General features: G+C 44.8%; 1 protein-coding gene across 2 annotated transcripts in view; it reads right to left on the reverse strand.

The window, feature by feature from the left end:
- DPYSL5 (dihydropyrimidinase like 5) overlaps window positions 1-25,497 on the reverse strand; it is an 89,384-nt gene that overhangs the window by 27,899 nt on the left and 35,988 nt on the right. For both annotated transcript variants that reach the window (XM_082357277.1, XM_082357276.1), the window contains exon 2: window positions 22,012-22,276. In XM_082357277.1, coding sequence (XP_082213403.1) covers window positions 22,012-22,272 — 261 coding nt within the window. In that variant the 5' untranslated portion in view covers window positions 22,273-22,276. The remainder of the gene's footprint in view (window positions 1-22,011; window positions 22,277-25,497) is intronic.

Consider the following 25,497-nt stretch of genomic DNA (forward strand, 5'->3'; position numbering starts at 1 on the left):
CAAAGCAAAAGTTTAATGGGATCAGTAAACACTTTCCCAGCTGCGGGTTCGGGATCCCACACCAGATGCTGGATGCACTAGCGCTGGTTTCCTCCCAGGCAAGATGCACACAGAGCTGGCTTCTAAAATATGCACAGTTCCCACCCACGGGATGAATGCCGACAAGCTCAGTCTTTGCAGGAATGTGATATCACAGATGTGACAGACCTTTTTACTGTCATCCCACACAAAACGGCCTTGTAGAAATCAACAGCAGAGCGTGACCCAATCCTGTTCCGGAGGCTTTCAAAAGGATTATATTTACGATAATCAAAAGGAAAGGTGACTGTGTGACTGCTCAATGTTCATAACTGTCTTTATGCAAGAAAAGTAAGCTGTGAAAGGTCTTTAGAAATCAATAGAAATGATGTTCATGGAGGCTAAGTCTTCACATGGAACAAGGGTGATGCTATAACGAGAGAAAAAGACAGAATTCAATAAGGTACCCAAGATACTTAGAAGTATGTTTAAACACACACACACACACCCACACAAAGAAAAAAAAATAGAAGGAAATATACCAAAACATTAACAATGACGGTTTTTGGATGACGAGATTCTGAGTAATTTATTTTTTCTAATTTTCTGAAATTTACTTCATAGAATATATTACTTTCATAATATTGTATATATAAAAAAATTAATTTGGAGGAAACTAAAATTTAGTTATCCATGTTTATGTATTTAAAATACTTTCTTTTAAAGTTATGAAACATTTCAACCACACAGTAAAAGTACAGAACATAAAACAACACATACCCATGAACCCACTACTCAAATTTAACAGATGTTAGCTTTTTACTGTATTTACCTTACACGTTTTTTAATTAAAAAAATGAAAGAAAATATTTCCAATACAACTGGAGCTCTCCATCCTATTCCCATCCCTTAACCCTGAGGTTGATATAAAATTTTTCCCATCCATGTTTTTATGCTTTTACTATATTTGTTTTGCAAATCTGAAAAATGTACACAAGTGGTATTATACTGTCCATGTCCTTTTGCAACTTGCTTTTTTCACTTGACAGAATTAAGATTCATTTATGGAGAGATATTTCATTCATCTAAGTTAATTCACTGTATGAACATTCCTCCAGGTATGTAGTCATTTCCGAGTTCACGGACACTGACTGCTATACCTGATGCTTGAACATTCTCATGCACACCAGAGTGGTCCCTGCATTCAGGGTATATGGTGCCCGGAAGTAGAATTGCTGCTTCCTGACACACGCGCTTCTCCAATTATGCCAGACACGACCATGGAACAGCTAACACTCTAGGGCCTACTGGAGCCTGGTGGTTGACCAGAACTGGCCATTTATCAACCCAGGCCCTTATTTTTTTTGACATAAACTACTATCCAGCCAAGCATTCCCCGCTGTGTATGTGGCATTCGTTTCTATTGTGAATGTGAGACTTCACATCTCTCACTGTTAAGTTAATACGGACTTTAGGACCATTTGTTTAACCAACAGACGCAGCACCATCACACACACTTGGCAGGATATGAAACATAATTTTACTATTTCAAAGGGTTACCATTATTTTGTTTTTGATATTGATGACATACCGCTGGGTAAATCTGGGTTTATTTGATGCCCAGTCATGTCACATCCACTTGTTCCCTAAGAAAAACCAGTATTCTTTTTTTTTTTTTAACATCTTTATTGGAGTATAATCGCTTTACAGTGGTATGTTAGTTTCTGCTGTATAACACAGTGAATCAGCTATATGTATACATATATCCTCATATCCCTTCCCTTTTGCGTCTCCCTCCCACCCTATCTCACCCCTCTAGGGGGACACAAAGCACCGAGCTGATCTCCCTATGCTATGCAGATGCTTCCCACTAGTTCTCTATTTTACATTTAAAACCAATATTCTTAATGGTAATCCATTTTATGTCACAGTTTCCAGGCATACGCTTGGCAGGAACTTGTACTGAACTCAACCTAAACCTGTTATTATAAATGTCATCTTTATGCTTCAGAAGTTATCAGACCACTGTGGGCACATGGGGGTCTCCGTATTGACCAGGGACCTGCTCAGCAAGTTGGAAAGAAATTTCAGATATAATTGATTTGCTGACATCACAGCGTTGGAAAGAACAGTGCATTGGCCCTTCCTGGTTTTGTCAGGACAAAGATCTTTGGAGAGTCATTCTCTACCATCTTCTACGTTGCTGCAGCTCTAATCACGTTTTGCTGAGTTCCCAGTAGCAATGGTTTTTTCTCTACCCCTCCACCCTGCCCCCAAAAGGGAAAGGCTTGGTTCTCTGGCTCCAAGGCCAAGAACCAATAGGTCAAGGCACAAACTTTGTACCCTGTTGTTGAGAAGGAACTTGGGCCAGAGCTTATCTGTGGGGTTTTTCATTAGGGCTGGGGGAGGGACTTCCTGTGAGCATATTTTCACACTAGTGCTCAGAAAATGGGTGTGTCTGGGGGGAGGTGATTGGAATCATAATAGCAGGGTTTGCTAGTATCTAGATGTATAGATTAAGGGCAACTCAATCTTCACAGAGGGAACAATCCTACACTGAGAATCAAATAAGAAGTATTTGGATGTGCTTTGTAAACTAAGTCCAATGCAAACGTTTCGACATTTCTTAATGCAGTTGAGAAAGCCATCACTTGTTCAGATGGATCTGCTTCTCTTGGAATTGCTGAACCACTTCCTTTTCTTTTCACATTGAATTTATCTTCCATCTTTTACTCATACTCACTCGAAGTACAAGAGAAAAAAAAAAAAAAATAACCAGATCAGTGGTTTCTCTCTTGCTCTGAATAACTTCCTTGCCCTTCAGGGATCTTGTTGGCTGCTCCCTGGCCCTCAGGAAAGCCAGCTCTTAAGCAGCACCACTCCTTGGGATGTGAGAGACTCCCCAAAGAAGGGCCTGAGCATTTCGTCAAGTGAGATGATGTATGTATGGTACCTAGAACCATGCCTGGCACTCAGTAAACACCTTTCTCATCCTGAAACATACGCCCACCAGCCAATGCCAGCTCCATGGGTATGTGGCTTGTGCAGTCCCACAGTGCCCTGTGTTCAGACTGGCTCTGTCCTGGTTTAATCTCTGCTGTCACCTTGAAATTCTTAATAGTTTTTAAACAAGGAGTCCCACATTTTTATCAGCTACATTGACCTGATCTAGGGAGGTCACGCTCTTAACAGGTTTACGCTGGCTTCACTGCCAATTCATCCAGCTCACACTGGGGGCTCAGGACCCTGACCCTCTCTCCGGTAATTCCCTTCAAGGCCGCTTGAATGCTGACCACTGCTCCAACCTCTTTTACAGTCTCCCCAACACCTTTTATCAAATGTCCCTTTTCTCTGAAAAACAAACAAAACAACACAAACCCTCCCTGCAACCAGCTTTTCTCCAGGACACCAAGTGATACATGATTGTTCCTTGGGACCACCCACTGTCCCTCTGGCTACATACAGCTCCCAAGCCTTTTCTTGACCCGTTGAGCTCATTCTTCAGCTGACTGGTTTTCTCTAAATTGCACATTTATAATTAACTGCACTTCTCAATTTCCTTTTACTTTTCACTCCTACTTTCTGGGTCCCAGCCTCTATTACTTCATCTAGGGCATGGTCCCACTTCTGACCTTGCAGTGCTCTCACTGTAAGCATTACCATATCTAAAACTCACCCTTCATTCTTTGAATTTTCAGCACAGGAGACAGGCAACATTCAATCTGCAATATACCTTGGGAAAAGGACATTTTCCCACACTTAACCTGCTTACCATTTTTTAAAAAAATTATTTATTTTATTTATTTTTGGCTGTGTTGGGTCTTCATTGCTGTGCGCGGGCTTTCTCTAGTTGCGGCGAGCGGGCTTCCCATTGCGGTGGCTTCTCTTGTTGCACAGCATGGGCTTTAGGCACGTGGGCTTCAGTAGTTGTGGCTCACGGGCTCTAGAGAGCAGGCTCAGTAGTTGTGGCACACGGGCTTAGTTGCTCCGCGGCATGTGGGATCTTCCCGGACCAGGGCTCGAACCCGTGTCCCCTGCATTGGCAGGTGGATTCTTAACCACTGCACCACCAGGGAAGTCCCCTGCTTGCCATTTTTAAAACACATTAATGTTATATTTAGAGGCAAAGTAGTAGAGTGACAAGAACCAGACTTTAAGGCAGGCAGATCTAGGTTTAAATCCTAGCTCCATCACTTATGGTTATAAGACTTTGGGCAAGTTATTTAATCTCTTTGAGCTTCATTTTCCCCATTTGTAAAATGGAGTAATAATACACCCCTTGTGGGGTTACCATGAGGATTAAATGAGATAATGCACGTAGAGCACTTGGGACAGCACCTGCACATAGTAGGAGCCCAATAAATACTAGTGATTTATACTACTATTATAGCTATTACAGTTAATAAACAATAAGCATAATTTGTAGGTAGCATGAATGTGCACACCGTGTTATGTGTATCAGATGCTCCAGAAGAAGGTACTTAGAGTCCAGTTAGCAAACAGGACAAGAAAAAAGTTCATTTCTAATAGAAATGACTTCAAAATAATGAGAGTACAAAGCAGCACAAGATAACATTCCTCAATGGTGACGGCAACATCAAGTTCAACAGACCAGAGGAGGGGAAGGACACAGTAGGATGGGCAGGCTGAGAGCTGGAAGGGGACAGGATGAGACACTCTGGGGTAGGAAATGATGTGGGCAGAGCCGGAGACACAGCCAGAGGACAGAGAATAGATCTTTTTGGTCTTGGCTGAGGCAAACTGTGTGGACCTTGATGAGCTTGGATTCCATCAATCAGCAAAGTTTAGCAACTTGTGTGTGTGGAGGTGGTGGTGATGAGGGGGCTTCAGGAGTGTGGGGTTTAGGAGCACATTTACAGAGAGGACTCTGGTCACCCCCATCCCTGGACATGTCTGTAGTCACAGCAGGCTTCTGGGTGGAGCAAGAACATGAAAATCAGACTCCAGAACATGGCCCTGACTGCTCAGTGCAAACTCGACTGCAGTGCTGAGATGATGGACCTCAACCTGGGGACTGGGATGAATGACATATGTGAAACCTGTTTCAGGGAAGAAGTAGCAGCCAGGTTCGATGACAGAAGAGGAGGGGATGTAAATAACAGGGGAGGTTTTATGCTTGTGTGGCTGAAAAAATAGTATCAGGAGAGGAACAACCAAATTTAGGAGGGAAGGGAGTCTTTAGAAATCTTAAGGCAGAGCTGATGGAGGGACAATGGAGCAGATGAAAATTGCTAATTATAACCAACATCCATTGAGCACATACTCTGTGGCTATTTAATTCTCACAACAGTCCTGTGAAATATGTATTATTATTCCCATTATTCAGATGAGGAAACCGAGGGTTGATATTCATATCTATTAGGCCGGGAAGGACATCTCTTCCCATCCATTTAGGAGAGGGGTGGATAGAGGAGGAGATGACCTGAGGTGACACGGAGGAGAGCTGAGGGTGCCCAGGCCCTTGGTCCCAGACTTCTTAGCAAAACAGAGGAAAGGTTTTGGGAAAATTAGGAGTGTCAGTCTGAGCCAAGACGAGGTTTAAGAAAACTGTATGGGAAATGCACTACAGAATCAACGAAGGAGGGCTGAAGTAAACTTGCCATATTTTAAGGGGTCAGTTCCATGAAGCCAGGAGCTGGGACAGAGAAAGCAGGCTGGGATTGCTGAGGGAGCGGGGAGTCCAGGGACGGACTGACAAAGGCATCCAGGTGGAGGTCCAGCACAGCCAAAAATGGGGAGGGGTCCCAGAGCAGAGTTTGGTTGGGGCTTAGAGTGACATCTGAATTTTTATGTTTGTTAGAAATACAGTTCGAGGGGGCTTCCCTGGTGGCGCAGTGGTTAAGAATCCACCTGCCAATGCAGGGGACACGGGTTCAAGCCCTGGTCCCGGAAGATCCCACATGCCGCGGAGCATCTGGGCCCGTGAGCCACAATTACTGAGCCTGCGCGTCTGGAGCCTGTGCTCCGCAACAAGAGAGCCCGCGACAGTGAGAGGCCCGCACACTGCGATGAAGAGTGGCCCCCACTTGCCACAACTGGAGAAAGCCCTCGCACAGAAACGAAGACCCAACACAGCCATAAATAAATAAATAAATAAAATTTAAAAAAAAAACAAAAAAAAGAAATACAGTTCGATTCTCCGATGGTACGTGAAGGCAGGGTGCTCTGGTAGGAGAGGCCTGAACTCTGGAGTCTGGCACACCTGGGTCCGAGGTCTGACTTTATCGCTGAGGAGTCCTGTGGTCTTGAGCAAGTAAGCTCTGGCTTGGGAGGATGGGGGTGCCATTCCTGGAAGGAGGGGTCCCCGGGAGAGGAGTGGGGTTGTGGTGGATGTGTTGAGTTTGGGGCAGGTGCATGGAGGTGTCTAGGCTGTAGCTGTAAACCTGGGAGTCATCAGTAACAGATCACCTGGGGAGAGAAGGTGGGGAGGGGGAGAAGGCAATCTGGGATAGGATCCTGAGAAGCAACCACAGAGGAGAGGAGTAAGACGAAGACAAGACCATGGAAGGAGACTGGGAAGGAGAGCCAAGAGGCAGGAGGAAGAGCAGGCTGGCACGGGGTTATGGAAGCCAAGAAAACCCTGTCACCAACGCAAGAATCTCCCTGGCTCACTGGCTTCAAGAAGAGGTGAGCTGCCCTAGAAGTTAAGATGCCTTCGAGGGAAACCCAAGCTCCCCTTCCCAGACGTGAGCACACCAGGGTAGCCTTCAGGTCTCAGGGGCAGTGAACACATCTGCCTGGGAAGCCCTGATTTAAGCCTGCCTGGCTCCGGCTCAACAGGTAGACCCTGGGCACACAGGACACAACCAGCTGCAAGCGCTGCTGAGAGTGAGAGAAAGGGAGGGATTCAGTGTGAAATCCCCATCTGCCCTCCTCCCTTCAGCCCCATCCATAAAGAACAGGCCTGACTGCTAAGCTGTGGGGAGCAGCTGGGTCAGGCACAGGTCAGACCAGGCTGGGCAACAGCTCTTGCTCCCCCTTCCTTTCTGTTGCAAATTCCTGAAGACAAAGAGGTGCTGGCTCTCTCCAGGGCTGCTTGTGCAGTGGCCTTGTGGCAGAAGTGCCGGCTGAGCCTGGGAAAGCTAATTTCAAAGGACCCCGCAGGGAAAGATGGCTCCTCGGCTCTGGATTCTCAACCCTGGAGGGGCCCAGGGCAGCAGGGGAGTAACCCCAACTATAGAAACTTTGGGATGAAACTAGACCCAGAGAAAATCTCCTGAAGGGATGCAGACCAACACAGGGACCTGGTCCCCACGAAGTGCTCCAGGAGAGGGTCACCTGCACAGTAGAGTGCTGCCCTCACCGAATCTTCATGACCACTGTGTTGGACAGATGTTTTCACCATCTCAGTTTCTGAGACATAAGCCAAGACTGGGATCCAGGTATTTTTATTCCAAATCTCATACTCCTCCGTAACACTGAGAATAGATTTGATACCAACAAATCGTAACTAAGCACAGAGCCTCACAGCCTGGGGCAATCCCACTGCAGATTCAGGGTCTCCCACCTGGTATACTTAAAATAGACAACAGATAAGGAAGTATATACATCAGCCCTAACATTTTCTCATTTTGGAACTAGGAATACATGAATATCAAATGGTGGGAGAAATGTAAAAGCATTCATGGTTTTTATCATGAGACGATGCACATTTCTGTGGTTAAGACATTTCCTTTAAATCTGGGAATGAATTGTGTTAATTCCCAGACCCAACAGACTAGCATGCCCCAGGGACGCAGAAGCTAGCAAAAAGTGACACCACTCCCGCGGAAGCCATCGGACCACTGTGGCAGTTAGCACCTAGGCTGAACTCACGTTCAGGAGAGAAATTAACATTTACTGACAGCCTGCTTTGTGCAATGTTCTTAATATTATTAATATTTATTATCTTATTTGATCCTCAGAATGACTCTGTAATTTACAGCAAGGACTCAAACAGATATTTGTATACCCATGTGCATAGCAGCATTACTCATAATAGCCAAAATGTGGAAGCAACCAAGTGTCTATCGACAGATGAATAAACATAATGTGGTACATACATAAAATGGATGTTATCCAACCTTAAAAAAGGAAAGAAATTATGACACATGCTCCAACATGGTTGAAACTTGAGGACATTATGCTCAGTGAAATAAGCCAGTCACAGATGGACAGCAAATGTATGATTCCACTTCTATGAGGTATCTAGAATAGTCAACTTCATAGAGATGGAAAGTGTAATGGTGGTTGCCAGGGGCTGGGAGGATTGGAGGATGCGAAAGTTAGTATTTACGGAGTATAGAATTTCAGTTGGGGAAGATGAAAAAGTTCTGGAGATGGATTATTGTGGTGACAACATTGTGAATGTACTTAATGTCACTGAACTGTACACTTAAAAATGATTAAAATGATAAATTTTATGTTATATATATTTTATCACAATAGAAATTTTAAAAATATATGATTCTGTAGGATAGAGGTTACTCCTCTCGTCTTACAGATAAGAAAAATGGGGCTCAGGAAATCATGCAGCCAGACTGAATGAGGGTCTATCTGCCGCTAGCACCCTAGGTTTCCTTTACATTATGCCGCCCCTTCTAGAGCTCAGGATAGCCCTGGTCTGACTGCGGGGCTCCCTGGCTCCAAGATTCCTCTGTCAAAGGATGGAGAAAAGCCCAAGTGAAATTGGACCTAACTGCAGTTTAGAAACAGAGGGGTAGGTGTGGCTTGGGCTTGACTTACAGGGCTAAACCTGAGAATTGTGCCAACATCTAAAATTATGAAATGAGGATCTCCAGGCGTCTCTCTAATCCAGAATGATTATCTTCACTGCCGAGCATCCAATTTAAATCATTGTGTTTAATACAAAGCCACAGAACAGAGCAGGCTGTCTCCCGACATGCAGTTACCATGGAGACCGGAGAGGATCCTCAGAGGGAGTTATGTGGCGGAGAGAACGTGGCTGCCAGCTTCTGAGAAGCCAGGGGGCCAGGGGAAACCATTCTAAAATAGAGCCCGGAGACGCCCTTTGTCATCTTCCTCCTTAGCAAAGCCCCTTCTAATCCCAAAGCGGGAAAGTTTACAGGTAAGCAGGTCATGACCATCTTTATTAAAAGTCCAGGCTGCCCACAGATGCCAGACAAGAGGGGTTTGTCAACAATCCAGAAATAGACCACATGTAACCCCATCTGCTCTCCTTCCCTCATCTACTCCAGTGTTGGCGAGTCTTCATTTTGGTCCCAAAGCTCAGTGATAATAGTGCCATCAAGCTGCCGAGGAAGGCTGTCCTGAGGCCGTGCTGGGTGCTGGTGCTGGGGAATGCGGGCTGGCGTCTGCTCTGGGAGGCAGGGAGGCCTATGCCTGTACTTACTAGCTTGGAAAGGCATTTCACTCCCTGAGACTCAGCTTCTCCACCTGCAAAGGAAGGAAAATAAGGCCTGCCTGAGGGGGGCTTTAAAGATCACGATACGCGTATAAGGGATACAGAAATGCTGGGCCTGACGGGGCAGTGCAGCCCTCCTGGAGGGGACAGCGGCTGGAAGCTTAGCTGCAGGTCCTATGCAGAGCCATGCACTGCCAGGTGCCACCTGGGGGTCTGGGAGCCCAGAGCCCGTGAGAGGCTCCACACGCTCCAGGCTGAACACTGCATTTTCCACACGGCAGGAAAAGCAGACTCTTTGATGGGCCACTATGTCTGGGGCTTAGAGATTCAGAACGACAGTGCTCTCCCGAATATGAGTCCTAGTTATCTTAAGCCCGGCAAAGTGAGAGTCAGGGCACCAAACCAGGAAAGAGCTACAGCCCAGGCCTGGTGGTAACAAAGGGTACCAAACAGAATGGAAACCTGACAGAGGGAAGGGGAGAAGGTGGCAACAGCTCAGTGGTTAGAATTTCAGTTCATGTAAGTTTTATCCTAACCTAGTCTGCTCAGAACTCCCCGGCTCACTTTTGTTCTCCACTGACTCTAAATGTAAGACAAAGAGGGAGCAGAATGAACGCTTCCCTATGACGTCATCACAATTTATTATACATAAAGATATGGATCATGTGAAGATAATATATTGAGATCAATATGTAGCCAAGTATCATGGAACATCCTCATGGACCTCATCTGAACCCCCAGCACCCAGTTAAGTTCTTTTTAACACACACACATCACAGATTTTTTCTCTCCAAATAACTTTAGAAAATTCTAAAGAAAATTCTTAACTTTTGGCTAACGGAAAGGGACCATGCTAAGGGCTGAGAAAGTTTACCAGGTGCTTGGTTAATGCACTCAGTTTACTGTTCTCTTAAGTTTTTGGTTTACAGCCTGCACTAAAAAAGTTTGCTTCCAAGGAGATAGAATAGCCAAAACAACTTTGAAAAAGAAGGACAAAGTTGGAAGACTTATACCACCGGCTTTCAGGACTACTGTAAAGTTATCATAATCAAGACATTGTGGTATAGGTGTAAAGATAGATATATAGATCAAAAGACAGAAAAGAGAGTGCAAAAATAGACCCACACATATATGGTCAACTGATTTTTGACAAGGGATGATCTTTTCAACAAATGGTGCTGGAACAATTGGATAGCCATATGTAAAAAAACTGAACCTCAACCCTTACTGGATACCATATATAAAAACTAACTTAAAATGAATCATAGACCTAAATGTAAGAGCTAAGATTATAAAACTTCTAAAAGAAAACATAGAAGAAAATCTTAGTGACCTTGGATTTCACAAAAATTTCTCAATTACAGCACGAAATACAAACTATGAAAGAAAAAGAATTAATAAATTGAACTTCAAAATGAAAACCTTTTGCTCTTCCAATGACATTGTTAAGAAAATGAAGAGGTAAGTCATAACCTGGGAGAAAATATTTGCAAAACATGTACCCAACAAACGACTTGTAGCTAGAACATATAAACAACTCTGACAACCCAATAAAAAGAAGACAAACAGTGCTCACTTTGGCAACACTAAACTTGGAACAACATGGAGAAGATTAGCATGGTCCCTGCACAAGGATGACACACAGATTCCTGAAGCATTCCATATTTTTCAGCTGTAAGGTAAATAAGTACTAGGGTTGTAATGTATGACATGATAAATATAATTAACACTCCTGGATGTTATAGGTGAAAGTCATTAAGAGAGTAAATCCTAAGAGTTCTCATCACAAGGAAAAAATTTGTTCTTTTTCTTAAAAAAAATTTATTTATTTATTTTGGCTGCTCCGGGTCTTAGTTGTGGCACACAGGACCTTCACTGCGGCATGTGGGCTTCTTAGTTGTGGCATGCATGTGGGATCTAGTTCCCTGATCACGGATCGAACCTGGGCCCCCTGCATTGGGAACGTGGAGTCTTACCCACTGGACCACCAGGGAAGTCCCTCTTTTTCTTTTATTTTGTATTTATATGGGATGATGGATGGCCACTAAACTTACTGTGGTAATCTTTTCATGATGTATGTAAGTCAAATCATTATGCTGTACATCTTAAACTTACACAGTGCTGTATATCAACTATATTTCCATAAAACTAGAAAGGAAAAAATATTTACCTATTCTTTACATTTCATAAAAAAAAAAAAAAAAAAGACCAATGACTCAAAACATAGGGAAAAGATGTGAACTCTTCACCAAAGATATACAGAGGGCAAATAAGCACATGTAGAGACATTCAACACTAGGGAAATGCAAATTAAAACCATAGTGAGCTACCACTGATACATCTGTTAGATGGCTAAAATTAAAAAGACTGACCATAACAAGTGATGGCAAAAATGTGGAGCCTGGAAGGAACAGAAAATGTTACAACCACTTTGGAAACCAGTTTGGCAATTTCTTAAAAAGCTAAATGTACACCTACCATATATTCTAGGCGTCCCACTTCTAGGTAATTACACAGGGGAATGTAAGCATATGTCCACACAAACACTTGTACACAGATATTCATAGTCGCTTTATCTGTAGTTGCCAAAAACTTAATAATGCTAAGTCAGAAACCAGACCAAAAAAGAAATACATACTGTATTTTCCATTATATAAAAATGTGAGAAAATGTAAATTAATCTATAGTGACAGAAAACAGATCAGTGGTTGCCAGCACAGGGAAGGATTACAAGGGACACCAAGAAACTTTGGCGGGGGTGGAAATGGATATGTTTATTATATTAATGGTGATGGCTTCACAGTATATACATGTGTCAAAGTGTATCAAACCATACACTTTAAAAATGTGTGGCTTACTGTATGTCAATTATACCTTAAGTTGTTTAAAAAAAAAAGCGTAACACATAGATTTAAAAAAAAAAAGTGGCTTCCTGGGCTACCCAATCATGACCTTCTTCATTCTGTACATACTCTTCCCATGAACAGAGTTCACTAACATACACCAAGTTTAATTTTATTTTTAAATATTGAGAACACTGTAGAGAGTTTAAATCTAAAGAGGAAAGTTATTCATAGATGAGGGGTTGAATTCATTAATCTCCAGTGACACTTCCAGCTCTAAAACTGTGTGCACGAGTGAGTGCACGTGTGTGTATGTGAGAGTGCGTAAGTGTGCGACTGTGAGAGTGAGTATGTGAAAGTGTCTAAGTGTGTGAGTGTGTGTGTAGTGTGAGAGATAAACATTTATGAATGAGGGACTTCCCTGGTGGTGCAGTGGTTAAGAATCCACCTGCCAATGCGGGAGACATGGGTTCAATCACTGGTCCAAGAAGATCCCACATGCCGCGGAGCAACTAAGCCCGTGTGCCACAACTACTGAGCCCGCGCTCTAGAGCCCGCGAGCCACAACTACTGAAGCCCGCGCGCCTAGAGCCCGTGCTCTGCAACAAGAGGAGCCACCGCAACGAGAAGCCCGTGCACCACAACGAAGAGTAGCCCTGACTCGCCACAACTAGAGAAAGCCTGCGCGCAGCAACAAAGATCCAACACAGCCAAAACAAACAAACAAAAAAAGAACCACACTGGTGAATGAGAAAGTTCTTAACTATAGCTGGCCTACAGCTTTATCCTCACATTGTCACTAATTAGGGATCCTTACATCTCCTAATTTTTAATTAACAAGAAATAAAAAAGGATCAGAATGAGAGAAAAACATGGTTGGCTATAGGGATAACCTGAGGGAACAATGAGGCAGAAACCACTTAGGGGAGAAGATACAGCATCTACACACATTTCTACCTGCCAGTGAACCATTCTAAGATGTGCACCTGACATTCAACACAGAAATATGGCCATTTCAGATAGGAGGCAACCTCAGTGAGGTTTTGGAGAAGAGATATTTTCAACTGAGATTTTTGAAGCCTTCCATAAGGCCATATTCAAATATTTCTTGAAATATTAAAAAACATTCAGTCTTTAAGAAAAGAAATAGGAAGAAGAAAAATACATCATTCATGTACTATATGCATCACTGAAGTATACATACAATACACGATGTATTTTTCTTCTATCTTTTTTTTTTATATATAAAGATAATCTTTAAAGACTGTTGCTTTTTTTTTTTTTTTAATTTTTATTTATTTATTTATTTATTTATGGCTGTGTTGGGTCTTCGTTTCTGTGCGAGGGCTTTCTCCAGTTGCGGCAAGCGGCGGCCACTCTTCATCGCGGTGCGCGGGCCTGTCATTATCGCGGCCTCACTTGTTGCGGAGCACAGGCTCCAGATGCGCAGGCTCAGTAGTTGTGGCTCACAGGCTTAGTTGCTCCGCGGCATGTGGGATCTTCCCAGACCAGGGCTCGAACCCGTGTCCCCTGCATTGGCAGGCAGATTCTCAACCACTGCGCCACCAGGGAAGCCCCACTTCTTTTTTTTAAACCCCAGAGACGCTGGATGAGAGTATAAAAGCAGAGCTTGTATGAGGTATGAAAGGTTTCCAAGATGCTGGGGTTAATCACAAAGGGTACATTTATCTCTATTCTTGAACCAAAGGTTTTCAAAAGCAATAATCTCTGTATAGATCAATTCTTTGCAAACACTCTTATTCTAGGAATTGAGGAGCTGCTTGGTCACCATAGGAGATTTTTTTCCAATGCTAGACGTAAAAATTTGTAAGAAATGATAGATCTCTCTTACGTTTGTTCTAAGAAGAGTCAACCTGGCCTACATGTTGGCCTACCAATTAACGTAGATGTACAGTGAAAGTTGCCAGCAAGGTTTTGTTATACGAGATACCTGATTTGAAGCAGGACATCTTTAAATAGCTCCTGCTACCTGCTGAGTTTATGACTGGATATTTCTGTTTTTAAGAGAAAGAAAGGAGAAAAAATTATCTAGAAGTCATCACCAGTACTATTTAGGCTCCATTTGAAATCTATAACACACACAGTCAACCCTGACAGTAGAGATAGAAACCAATTTTGTAATTCCTATTTGATGTCTAACACTTTAATACGTATGCTTGTGAGGAAACTGCACAAATGGATTTTCCAGGGGTTGGTCCTCAATCATCACGATCTATTTATTTAACAAACACTCATATAGTGCTTAGTAAGCACCAAGTACTATTTTTAAATATATTTTTTATTTTAAGATTTTTATTCATATTTTATTTTTGGCCACGTGGCTTGTGGGATCTCAGTTGCCCAGCCGGGGACTGAACCCTGGCCACGGCAGTGAAAGCGCCAAGTCCTAACCACTAGACTGCCAGGGAACTACCAAGTACTATTTTAAGTTCTTTACCAGTAGTATCTCAACACACATAAAGTATTATCATAATCTCCATTTTCCAGAGAAGGAAACTGAAAGGCAGAGAGAGATTAACTCGTCCAATCACACAACCAGTAAATGTGGAGCTGAAATTCAAACTCTGGCCGTCCACCCCAGCCTGTGCTCACGACTGCCACCCTATGTAGACATTCATCTATTTCTTGAGCATCTATTGTACTACATGTTTAAATCTTTGTGAGTCTGTGGTGAGTCATGAGTTAAATATAAATTGTGGTCTCTGCCCCTCAAAGTTTTCAATCCAGTTGAGAGACAAACTTTACATAGGAAACAATTTGAAAACCCCAGGATGACAGTTTATTTCAGCTGAGGAGAAGAAAGTGGATCCTGGGGCTGAATTAGCTGGAGGAAGAATGTGACATGAGCTTGGTAAGTCGTGAAGGCCTTCTGTGGACGGGTGGGAAGGGATGGCAGGAGGGAGCATGGGACATTCATAGCGAAGGGGGCTGAGAAAACCCCCTTCCTGATGGATGGGCACATGTCGGCAGTGAGGATTGGATGGAGAGGGCAAGGTCAGATGGGGAGCTGTCCAGGGTGAAGATCTAGGACTCCAAACTAGACAACAGGGAGCCACTGCAAGTTCTCAAGCAGGACATGACCCTGCTGGCAAAGCCGGGGACATAGGCAGCACGGGTACTAGATGGACAGTAGAACAATCTCATTGCAAAGCCAAAGTGGGTGGATCAAGTAACCCTAGAAACCAGACAGAGCCAAGGCCAGGCCTAAGGTGGAAGCAGGTACTCACAGCCTGCGGACTAACAGTTATCATGCACGTACTCTGTGCCAGGCACTGTGTGAAGTGTTTTTCATGCATCAACTCATTTAATCCCCACAACAACCATTTGTAAATGGTAAAAACTGTCAGCTCTAAAGCACTGACATCAGTGTTATTCCTCTTTGGACAGTGGTGTGTTATAAAGCTGCCACCTTGGGGAGGCGGAGAGCTTACTCTGCTGTCTGCCTGATGCATCAGTTCCTTGATGCCTTTATCTGGTCCAGGCAAGTTCCAAGCCACACAGTGTCGAGTTAACTATTTGCATGCAGCCTACTGAGAGGTCATAGGCTGTCTGAAAGGGGTGACTGTCCAGAATCTGGGGTTTCAGGATCCTCTGAGTGGTGTGGTGAAAAGGGCCTCAGACTGAGAAACTTACAGTCTGGTCCAACTACCTCTGGGACTTGGGGCAACTCATTCACTCTCTCTCCCTATCAGTGGAAGGGTGGGGCTATATTTCTAAGGTCCCTCCAGTTTTTTACCGGAATGAAGTGAACTTGGGAACATCAATTAATAAGCAAGACTGTATGAGTCTGGATCCCGATAAGCAGGAAGTGTTACTGCAGAGCAAAAAGACTGGAAAGACATTTTGGCTAGAATTAAACAGAAATGGACTGAATAACAGAGTCAAGAAAAAAGAAGAAAGGAAGTGACCGGCATTTAAAGGTTTAAAGCCAAAAGAGCAAGTTTCAAAGGCAAAATAGCAAAAACAGTCTGCCCAATGGATAAATGGGCTCCTTGGTAAGAAGGTTGGCAGGCTGGACACCAAAGGGAATTTATTTATGTCCCAGCGGGTCATATCCCAGGACTCTGATAGGTTTAGTCCTCTGCAGTGGGAGGAGGGAGGTAGGGTCAGGACCCTCCACTGGGGGCGGGAAGTGGCAGGCCACCTAGCCTGTGCCACTGTACATCTGCTAGGCTGATCCTGTTCTAGACAAACACTCTTCGGGTTAGGATTTGGCTCTCCGTGTGGTTTGACTACAAGAATAGATGTCCTGCTGCTGATGGTTTTGAGTCAGTGGGAGGCTGTCTCAGTGACCAGATGGCCCTGGCACAGACAAGAGGGAGTCTCTGGGTCCTCAAAGAAGAGGGACAGACCCAGCCGGATTTCCATTTGATGACATCTTGACCATGGCCAATTCACCGCTCATTGATGATGTCTACGCCGTACAGACAGGAGGGCAGAGCACAGCACCAGGGACACTTAGCAAGTACAGGGGTTCTAGGCCCCAGGCTGGGGCTTGGGAACCCAATAGTGGGACCCTATAATGTAACTAGAAGGAGAGAAACAAATAAATAATACTGGCAAGGGTGAGGCAAGACAAGCCCAAGTTTTCAAAGGGGATTCAGATGTCATTCTGGCACATAAGGTGAGGGTCAGACAGGCAACAGGAGTAACAGCCAAGACAACATGCCATTCAAAACAGCCGAGAAAGTTCCTTAATAATCCGCATGCTAGTGGTAGGATCATCAAGGATGCTTAAAAAAAAAATACATGGGCTTCCCTGGTGCTGCAGTGGACAAGAATCTGCCTGCCAATGCAGGGGACACTGGTTCGATCCCTGGTCCGGGAAGATCCCACATGCCGCAGAGCAACTAAGCCCATGTAGGCTCTGCTGAGCCTGTACTCTAGAGCCCGAGCTCCACCACCCCAATGAGAAGCCCGCGCACCGCAACGAAGAGTAGCTCCGACTCGCCGCAAATAGAGAAAGCCCGCGTGCAGCAATGAAGACCCAACACAGCCAAAAAATAAATTTAAAAAAATAAATTTTTTTTTAAATTAAAAAAAAATACAGACGGGGGAAGAGGCAGACCTAGAGACATTGATTTCATTAGTCTGGGGTGGAGGGTGCGGGCAGTAGAGAGGAGGGGTCTGGACATGTATTTTTAAAAAATTCCCCGGGAGATCAGCTCGGTGCTTTGTGACCACCTAGAGGGGTGGGATAGGGAGGGTGGGAGGGAGGGAGATGCAGGAGGGAAGAGATATGGGAACATATGTATATGTATAACTGATTCACTTTGTTATAAAGCAGAAACTAACACACCATTGTAAAGCAATTATACTTCAATAAAGACGTTTAAAAAAAAAAAAAAATTCCCCAAGTAGTTTTACTGTAATTTGCTTCCAAAGGTTGAAAACCATTGGCCTAGACAGTGGTTCTCAGTCTATTTTCGGAGGAGTGGGAGGCAGAAAAGGCATCTAGGAAGCATTTCCCCATTGTCCCTGCTGCCCCCTCTATCACCATCTTAGTGAAGGGGCTGTGCCTGTAGTTTAAAAAGCCTGATTCTGATATTCCCACCGGGCCACGGAGAGCCACTGGTGGGGTGGAGCTCAACAGCCTGCATTAACATTCTTATTATGTAATATTAGATTCACACCAAAGAATAAGCATAACTTATGAGTAAGCTAAGCAGGATAATGATAACAGACCCCCGTGACCCAAGTGAAATCCTAGACCTTTATTAACACGGTTGGTGTCACTGGCTCTCCTCCCTCCCCTCCTGCTCCTGCCATCCCACAGGAGATAACCCCCTTCCTCCATGGGGGCATTTTTAACAAGCAGGGCGTCCTGGCATCTCTGGAGACCAGGTTCTGGGCCTCTGGGAGGGAGGGGCCTGCAGGTTGGGGGTGGCGGGGAGGCGGGGAGGAGGGCGGAGTGCCCCGGCTGTGAGCAAGGGGGGCAGAGGCAGGGGAGCCAGGCGGAGCGTGCCCCAGCCTCTAACGGAAGCAGAGGCGGGCAAAGCGTGTGTTAAAGAAGCGCTAGAGAAACCCCTTCAGACCCAGTACAATGGAGACCCAGATGCTCTCAGAAAAGCCAGGCTTTCAACGGTTTTGTTTTCCCAGCCCTGGCTGCTGCTGCCCAATTGACAGGCAGCCCATAGCTCAGGGGGTGCAGAGTTCAAGGCCCTTGGATCTGTCAGACGAGAACAAAAAGGCGCAACTTGATCTCTCTTTCTCTATAGGCTAATCACAAGGGTGAGCTTTTCCTTGGGGTTATTATTCTATTATAAACCCAGATGCTTGAAGCAGATCAACTGTTACCTTTCTTAGAAGGTGCAAAGTAGGTCAGCGGCAATCTATCAGGGTGCACAGCCTCGGCCTGAGTGCCACAGGCTGTGTGAATAATTAAATCCACACATCCCTGAGATCAGTAGTGCAACAGGAGAGCATTTTCTCTCCCCAGGAGATTGTCAGGAATTGGAGATAAGAGGAAGCCAAAATATCCAGCTGTAGGAGCACCAACAGGGAGGAGCAATCCAGGAGTGGAGGGGAGGGGGGACAGGGGTGGGAAGCCAGTTCTTGGGAGGCTGGGATGTCTGAGGCAGGACTCTGGGCAGGGTCTCCCAGAGGGGTCTGGGGAGGACTGCGTCAGGGGCTGTGTTATGAAACAGACGCTCAATATGAGCTGCGGCACAAGGACAAGGTGCGATCTTACTTAGGGGGTGGATATAACAAAAGGTCAGTTTAGGTGACACGAGCAGCCGGAGTGGCTTGGGGTTTATGGGCCTTAAATTTCCTATAACTTGGGCCTGGCATGGACTGGGGGTGTCTGACCCTGCAGGAACTGGGACCTTTAATCACACAGGGGCTTTTTTGTGCTTTTCCAGAGACAGCTGCTTCCACGGATGAGAAGCCTGGAAAAGATCAAAAGTTATCCACCACCTTGCACAAAGATGCACGTGCAAAGGTCTTCATTTGCTATAAAGAGCTGAAGGCTCTCAGGGGAAAACTCGTCACTCCTGGCTAATGAGGCCCCGGCAGATGACAATGTGGAAAATAAAACAAAGAAAGGCCAGCCTGCTCTCCCAGAGGCTGGTAGTGACAGTGTGGCATCCGACCCTGGACTAAAGATCTCCCAAGTGGGGAGAGTAACCAGCAAGCTACAATTTTTGGTGCAAGGCTGCACACTGCATACAATTTTTGGTGCACACTGCAAAATGGACCCCAGCATGGACTGTTGTGGTAATCAGGGTTATGTTGGTGGTAAATACTGGGTCCTCTCTTACTCTCCTCCTGGGAGTTTAAACTGTTACAACCAAACTGGAAAACAATTTGGCAGTCTGTCCTAGAGCTAAACATGTGTGTCTTCTATGACCCAGCAATCCCACTCCCAGGAATATGCCCAGTAGAAATGTGCACACACGTTTACTAAAAGACATGTATGAGAACATTCACAGCAACAGCATTTGTAATAGCCCCGAAGTAGCAACCACCCAGATGCCCGGTGATAGCAGGATGTCCAGGTACCCTGTGGGCTCTTGTACAGTAGAACACTATGAAGCAATGAAGTGCAACATGCAACAACATGGGTGAATTTCACAAAAATAATGTTGAGCAAAGGGAGCCAACGCAAGGGTACAGGCTGCCTGAGTTCATTTACATAAAGCAAACAGTCAAAACCTATGGTGAATATACTGAAAACCACCCACTTCTGCACTTTAAATAGGCAAATTGTATGGAGTGTGAATTATATCTCAATTAAGCTGTTATTTTTTAAAAACTATGGTATTAGAAGTCAGGATAGTTGTTATCCTTGGTGAGGAGTAGTGACTAGGAGGGGGCACAAGGGGGGCTTCTGGGTGCTGGCAATGTTTGGTTTCTCGATTTGGGTGCTGGTTACAAGGGTGTGTTCAGTTGTGATGATTCTGTGTACCTTAGAACCTGTGCGCTTCTCTGTATGTATGCTATACTTCAATAAAAATAACCACAAATGAAGCAGGCCTGGCCTGGCAGGGCTCAAGTGCATGGGGATGGTGAGCTGGATGTGCTCACTCTCTTCAGAAAGGCCCCGACTGCCACCAGAGTCCCCCCAAGAGGACCCTGCAAGAGTTTATGAGGATGGGGCTCCCCATTCATTAGTGAAGCATCACCTGCAGGGCCCTGGAGTAATTCTCAGAGGAGAAAGTAGGGCGGGTCCACCAATCACTTCTATTCCCAGGGCTTGGCTCAAGTGGGCAGGTGTGGCCTGGGATGCCAGAGTATTCAGTAGGCCTGGCGGCATCCTTGCGTCAGCAGAGGCTGGGCCATGGCTACTGTGACTCCTCACAGCTCAGCCTTCCGGGGGTCTGATCTGTTGCGCCTGGACTGGGAAGGAGGCATATCCTCAGGGAGACCTTAAGGGACATCTGCCTGAGGTGGGCCAGCCTCTGCCTGGAGCCCCAGCCAGGCTCTTCAGGGTGGGTTTGGGGAGCCTTATCAGTTGCTGCCTAACAGCCGGAGCACTGGAGCCCCCAGGAAGATGGATCCCAGGGGAAGTGCACTGAGCATGGGAGAGGGGGTCCCTGAGAACCCCAAGTAGAACAGAGGTGAGATTTTAAGGTACAGGGCCAATGGGAATTTGAGGCAGTGGGCCAGAGTAGGACATAGGACTGCTGCCACTGGTGGACTCCTTTCACCCAGGGAGCATTAGAGGCCAAGTCCTTTATAAATCAGACAGTACAAAGGGCTGCTGCCAGGGCCAGGGACTTCTGACCCTCAAGATGCTGATTCAACTCTGCATTTGAAAAAAGTCTTCATAGATGAATCTGATACACAGCTGGATGTAGAGACCGCATGGATAAGTATCAATCACTTATTCATTCAACAAACAATTGCTGGCCAGCTACTCTCATTCCAGGTCAAGGCCAGGCTCTGGGAAAGCAGAAGAATACAGTCAGGCCTTGCCCTTAAGGAGCCCATAGTCTGGTGTCCAGGAAGAGGCCTGCATATTACAGATAATTACAACACACAGGGATGACAGCAATGACAGGATTCTGGAGCACAGAGAAAGGGTGAAAGAACCTATTTGGGACTCTTTTGGCGAAACATAATTTCCTCCTGATTCATTTGTTTCACAGGTCTGGATTTTTGTATTTTGCATTTAGGGACATAAAGTATCTCAGGCCCAGCTCAGTAATTCTTAAATATTGTCCATGATAATTCACTCTGAAAAGAGGGCTTACCGCCGGTATCTTTCAAGCTGTTTTTAAAAAGAACAAGCTAGGAAAGATAATAAAAGATAGTTAACTATGTCTGTTTCATAATTTCTACGATTAAAATCATCTAGAATAGGCATATCTATTTTTCATAATTTTGGGGAAATTAATTTAGCTTATCATACATAAAGCAGTCCTTCAGACCTACCCCCCACACACATACCTCCCGCCACACACATGCACAATAACAGACTCCAGCTAATTCTCCTCTTCCTCTAGGTCTGTACTACATGACATAAAAATATAAAAATAAAATCAGTACCTGGCCTGGGTACCTCAGTAAGTGATGTGATCAGCAAAATAGGCTTAAATGCCTCCTTTTCCATAATCACAGAAATCTATGACATTTAGCCTGAAATTTCCTATTTTAGTTGCCACAGTGGCCCCTTCAAGAGCACCCTTCTCCTTTGAGCAATACAGCAGGAGCGCCCTGTTCATGTGGATCTAGTCTGGAGCAGCCTCAGAAACAGAGGAAACCGCCGAGGAAGGCACCCTCCCCAAACAGAAGCATTACCTTGGTCCCGTGGTAGAAGTCGTCCACGCATGTGGCGTTCATGAAGGTCTGGTGGAAGTGGGTGCTGGTGTCGATGCCTCCAGGGATCACCAGTTTCCCAGTGGCATCAATCACCTTGGCCCCTCCGGGGATCATGAGCTCACGGCCCACCTGCTGGATGATGCCGTTCTCAATGTAGACGTCAGCCTCGTGGGTGCAGTCATCATTCACAACCTTGCCTCCCTTGATGAGAATCCGCACACTGGCTGAATTGGCAAGCATGTTCCTGTGAAAGGTGAGAGGGGGCACGGGTCAAGGTCAAAATTCCTTTTCACTGGCACCAAGGTCCCACCCCTTCCTGTGAGAGCCCAAACTCCATGGGCAGAGTAAGTGAGCAGGGATGGGGAGGAAGTTTCTCCACAGCCTGAGGACACTGGTCCTATAGCCAGCTGGGGTCACAAGCCTCCCACTGACCTCACAGCAGGACTCATTGGGAATCATGACACCACAGCAGTAAGGGTGAAGCTGGGGCCCAAAGAAACATCAATTTTCACCTTCTCAAAAAGTTGTGGTGGTTCTAAAGCATTTTCATACCTCTTGTCTCATTTTATTCCCAAAACAACCCAAGAAGTGGGATTTTACAGACGAGAAAACTGAAATTGCTAATAAGGAATTTATGGCTACTAAGTAGCCAAGTCAAACCCAGACGTCTTTTATGACCAATGTCCCCACTATACCATATGGTCCTGAAGACATCAGAGGCTCCTGGGACGTGTCTCAGAGAGCCAAATTCTCCAAGCCTCACAGCTGCTTAATTCATGTCATTCTTCAGATGGATTCTGATTCAGTTCACCCTCCTATGTTTGTCTCAAGAAGTCCATGACCACACTGAAGCTCCACAGCTGGTTGCACATTGACAAGCTCATCTGATATGCTCAAGTCCCACCCCCAAAGATTCAGCTTTATTTGGTCCAGATTGGGTCCCCAGAATCAACTTTTCAAAAGCCATAGAACTCTACCATACACTTAGAGAAGAATTAACCCCAATCTCTTCCAGAAAATAGAGAGGGAAACCTTCCCAAATCAGTTTATGAAGTCAGTACTGCCCTGATATCAAAGACAGACAAACACAGTACAGAAAAAAAACAAACAAACAAACTATAAAGTAATATCCCATGAATGTAGATACAAAAATTTCTAACAAAATATCAGCAAATAGAATTCAGCAATATGTAAAAGAATTAAAGAATCCCACTATGCAAATGGGATTACTTCCAGGGATGCAAAGCTTGCTCAATACTTGAAAACCAATCAATGTAATTCACCATATTAACAGTGCTTTTTTTTTCTTCTTTTTTAATAAATTTATTTATTTATTTATTTATTTATTTATGGCTGTGTTGGGTCTTCGCTGCTGTGCGCAGGCTTTCTCTATTTCTCTAGCTGCAGCAAGCGGGGGCTACTCTTGGTTGCAGTGTGCAGGCTTCTCATTGCGTTGGCTTCTCTTGTTGCAGAGCATGGGCTCTAGGCACGCGGACTTCAGTAGTTGTGGCTCACGGGCTCTACAGCACAGGCTCAGTAGTTGTGGTGCACGGGCTTAGTTGCTCCGCGGCATGTGGGATCTTCCCAGACCAGGGCTCGAACCTGTGTCCCCTGCATTGGCAGGCGGATTCTTAACCACTGTGCCACCAGGAAAGCCCAACAGTGCTTTTTCTGCATCACATAATCATATAAATTGTTGCAGAAAAAGCACTGGACAAAATTCAACACCCATTCATGATAAAAAACTCTCAGGAAAGTAGGGAAAGAAGATAACTTCCTCAAGTTGATAAAGAACATCACCAGGGACTTCCCTGGTGGTGCAGTGGTTAAGAATCCGCCTGCCAATGCAGGGGATACGGGTTCGATCTCCGGTCCGGGAAGATCCCACATGCCACGTGCTGCAACTACTGAAGCCTGCACACCTAGAGCCCGTGCTCCCCAACAAGAGAAGCTACCACAATGCAAAGCCTGTGCACTGTAACGAAGAGTAACCCTTGCTCAGCACAACTAGAGAAAGCCCACGCACAGCAACAAAGACCCAACACAGCCAAAAATAAATAAATAAAAAATTAAAAAAAAATTAAAGAACATCACCAAAAAACCTACAGCTAATACCAGAATTTATGAAAGACTGAATACTTTCCCCCTAAACTGGGAATAAGGCAAGGATGTCTACTCTCACCACTGTTATTCAACAAAGGGAGTTCTAGCTAGCACTATAACAAAAGAAAATGAAATAAAAGGCATATAGACTGAAAAGGGAAAAATAAAACCATTCTTATTTGCAGGTGATGTGATGGGAGCTATGCAGAAAATCTCAAAGAATCTACAAAAAAATCTCCTAGAACAAATGTCAGTTCAGCAAGGTCACAAGGTACAAGATCAACATACAAAAAGCTATTGTTTTTCTATATACTAGTGATGAACAAATGGACACACAAAAAAATTGAAATACTTAGGTAGAAATCTAAGAAAATATACAGGATTTGTATGCTGAAAACTACAAAATGCTGATGAAAGAAACCAAAGAAAATAAATAAGTGGAGAGACATACAATGTTCATGGATTGGAAGACCCAGCATAGTAAAGATGTCAGTTCTCCCCTAATTGATATATACGTTTAATGCAGGTTGATTTGGCAACTATCTTGACCATTCGGTATCTGAACAGAAATGATTTTTACTTAGGCTTAGAAAATATAGGACACAATCTGACCAGGGGAGGGAGACTACACCACTGCAGTGTCTCTGTGGGCTCAGTAAAGCCCACCTTTCTACACGGTAAACTTATTCTTCAGGATCCAATCAATTGTTCCCTTTTCTGAGAAGACTTCCCCAACTCTCTGTACCTTCATGTGGCACTGGAGTCTATCTCCACCTCTGGACTAAATCCTCAAAGTCAAAGGCGCAGCAGCAAACATCATTTCTGCCTGGTCCTCATCCCCAGCATCCAGTATAGGAAACTCAAAACTGTTCACAAATGAACAGTTTTGGCTGCATCTACTTGTTGCACCCTGATAATCAAATGGTTTAAAGCAACAAGCGGTAGGCCAATTCCATATTTGTTGTCCAGGACATTTGGCAACTCTGTGTCCAGGATAATGCTCAACTTTCATCCCTTTTCCAATACAGCACATCACTGTGAACAGAGCAAAGGACGTGACATACTATCTCTCATCCTCGTCATTTCATTTTGCCTGCCACTAGGCAAGGTACAGGAAGCTTGTGTCCCAGGATGAAAAGGTCTCACAATCTGTTGAAGGAATAGCTCTTGTAAGGAAATAAGTCAACTATCTGGAGAGTTTAGCCTGCTCTCCTGGACACACTTGGTTAGGCAGTTGTTTTTTTGTTTTTTTTTTTTTGTCAAGTTGACCAGATTGGAGTGCATGGAATCTCCACACCAAGAAAGTTTACAGTACCTATTCAGCCTCAACTGCCAGGTCTTCCTGCTGTTAGGAGAGGGTGG

Source organism: Balaenoptera borealis (assembly GCF_965194805.1).
Source record: "Balaenoptera borealis genome assembly, chromosome: 15".
Lineage (NCBI taxonomy): Eukaryota > Metazoa > Chordata > Mammalia > Artiodactyla > Balaenopteridae > Balaenoptera > Balaenoptera borealis.